This window comes from Anneissia japonica, unplaced genomic scaffold, assembly GCF_011630105.1.
Source record: "Anneissia japonica isolate Jap-2015-1 unplaced genomic scaffold, ASM1163010v1 scaffold81362_len1765_cov151, whole genome shotgun sequence".
In the NCBI taxonomy this organism is placed as follows: domain Eukaryota; kingdom Metazoa; phylum Echinodermata; class Crinoidea; order Comatulida; family Comatulidae; genus Anneissia; species Anneissia japonica.
The window spans coordinates 1-1,765 of record NW_022728894.1 but is presented as its reverse complement, the minus strand read 5'-3'; the positions used below and the strand labels follow the sequence as shown (position 1 = coordinate 1,765).

Sequence of the window (1,765 nt, the reverse complement as noted above, 5' to 3'; positions counted from 1 at the left end):
TCATTTTCCTTCTGTTTTTATAATTCTTCAATATTCAAATTGTTTTACTCGCACATTCTTTCCTTCTTTAACGATTTTACTACCGAGTAATGACCTTATCATTTTTATCATTTTCATAGCTTTATATTTTTTTCTAATTAACAGTAATTAATTCAGTAGTTCCTATAGAACCCTTTTTTCGAATCTGCGATTATTGCTTGATTTTCAACAAATCTAATATTATTTTAGTTACTAATCTAGTTTTTCTACACCCATATATTCCTTCCAATATTGCTATCACTTCTTCCGCATTAAAAGTACTAGTGCTGTAGTATACATTCATGCCTTTACTCCATCTTCCGATCTCCGCCAATTTCGATATGATACCATTAACGAAAACAAAGTCAAAGAGAAAAAGTAACAAACCTATTGATAATACCATTATCACTTCAAATGACGAAACATAGGTTATCAAAATGCAAATCACTGCAGCTACAATGGAATTAAATGGCCATAACAGTATCTTCGGAAATGATAATTTATCAAGAAACATTGATAAAAGAAGTTTCGCAAACAGCTCTGCTCCACCATTTACGCCTAATACCACAGTGCCTTGCTCAAGCGTTAATCCAGCAGATTTGGTCACAAAGTCAATCTTAGAAAACAAAAAAAAATGTCTTAACAATTATAAACATTATGATGAACATTATTAATGTTGAAAGTAATTGTTATTGTTGTGATGGTATAGACAATAACTGAATTTGCGTCATGAGAAACATGTTGTATATAGGTGTATAATTTTGCCCTACCTAACGTAGAAAAAAAAATTGCAAGTTATTCTCGGGTGGGACTCGAACCCATGATCTTAGTACAAATTGCGATTTTTTTCGCAATTGTTTTCAAACGTATTGAGTATTCAGTACAATTCCACGTCAGGTAGGGCAGAACTACACCTATACATTATTAATGTTAATAATATTATTATAACAGTTAAAATATAATAATAATTTATAACCATTTTTATTATCATTATTATCATAAATGTTATAATGGTAATAATGATAGTAATAACGATTATAATGATGATGATGATGATGATGGTAACAAATACAAAGGCTTTCTTCAGCATAATCTGTATGTCTAGGCTTCGTTCGTAAAGCCGTCCGTACAACATTGGTTTAAGGCTAGTCGCGTGCGTTCGGCTTAACATAGCTTATAAAAAATCGGTTTCAATGGAGGTGAATGACGTGGAATTTAAAATCATGACGCCATAATTGAATTATTATATTGTTATTACCATTATCATTATTATTTTAAAATATTATTATATTTATGATTGGCCAAAACTTACAAGATTTATAACCGTAAAACCTACAGCACAGCTCTGTACTAACAACGTAATTGCATATAGCCACATTTCTGGAAAGCGAAGGACATCCCGTTGTGAGACATTTGAAGTTGTTTCATGTTCTTTGTTATCAAGTTCAATTTCTTGTTGTTTTTTGGCATTTTCCGGATTTCTGTCTGGTGTTATGCGAAGTAAAGGTGCAATGATGAAACACACAGTATATATTAAACCTGCGCATATTCTGTAGGTCCAACGCCATCCGACTCGAACAATAACTAATCCTAAAACTGGGCTCAGTGTTAGAAGTCCTAAAGCAAAGAAAGATAGTTTTTTGCATCAATATTGCTAACCTGTCGATTTTTTTAAAAATTTTTATTTATCAGTCGAAGAAACAGAAATATTTATCAATTATTAATATTATTATTTTCAATACCTTAA

At 31.0% G+C, this 1,765-nt stretch overlaps 1 protein-coding gene across 1 annotated transcript; it reads right to left on the bottom strand.

Moving 5' to 3' along the window:
* Positions 1 to 190: 190 nt before the first annotated feature.
* LOC117114553 lies at positions 191 to 1,677 on the bottom strand. Its single transcript, XM_033258228.1, has 2 exons — positions 1,331 to 1,677; positions 191 to 634 (listed from the first exon to the last, which is right to left on the bottom strand). The coding sequence occupies exons 1-2, from the start codon at positions 1,394 to 1,396 to the stop codon at positions 191 to 193; spliced, it is 510 nt and encodes a 169-aa protein (XP_033114119.1). The 5' UTR covers positions 1,397 to 1,677.
* Positions 1,678 to 1,765: the final 88 nt, after the last annotated feature.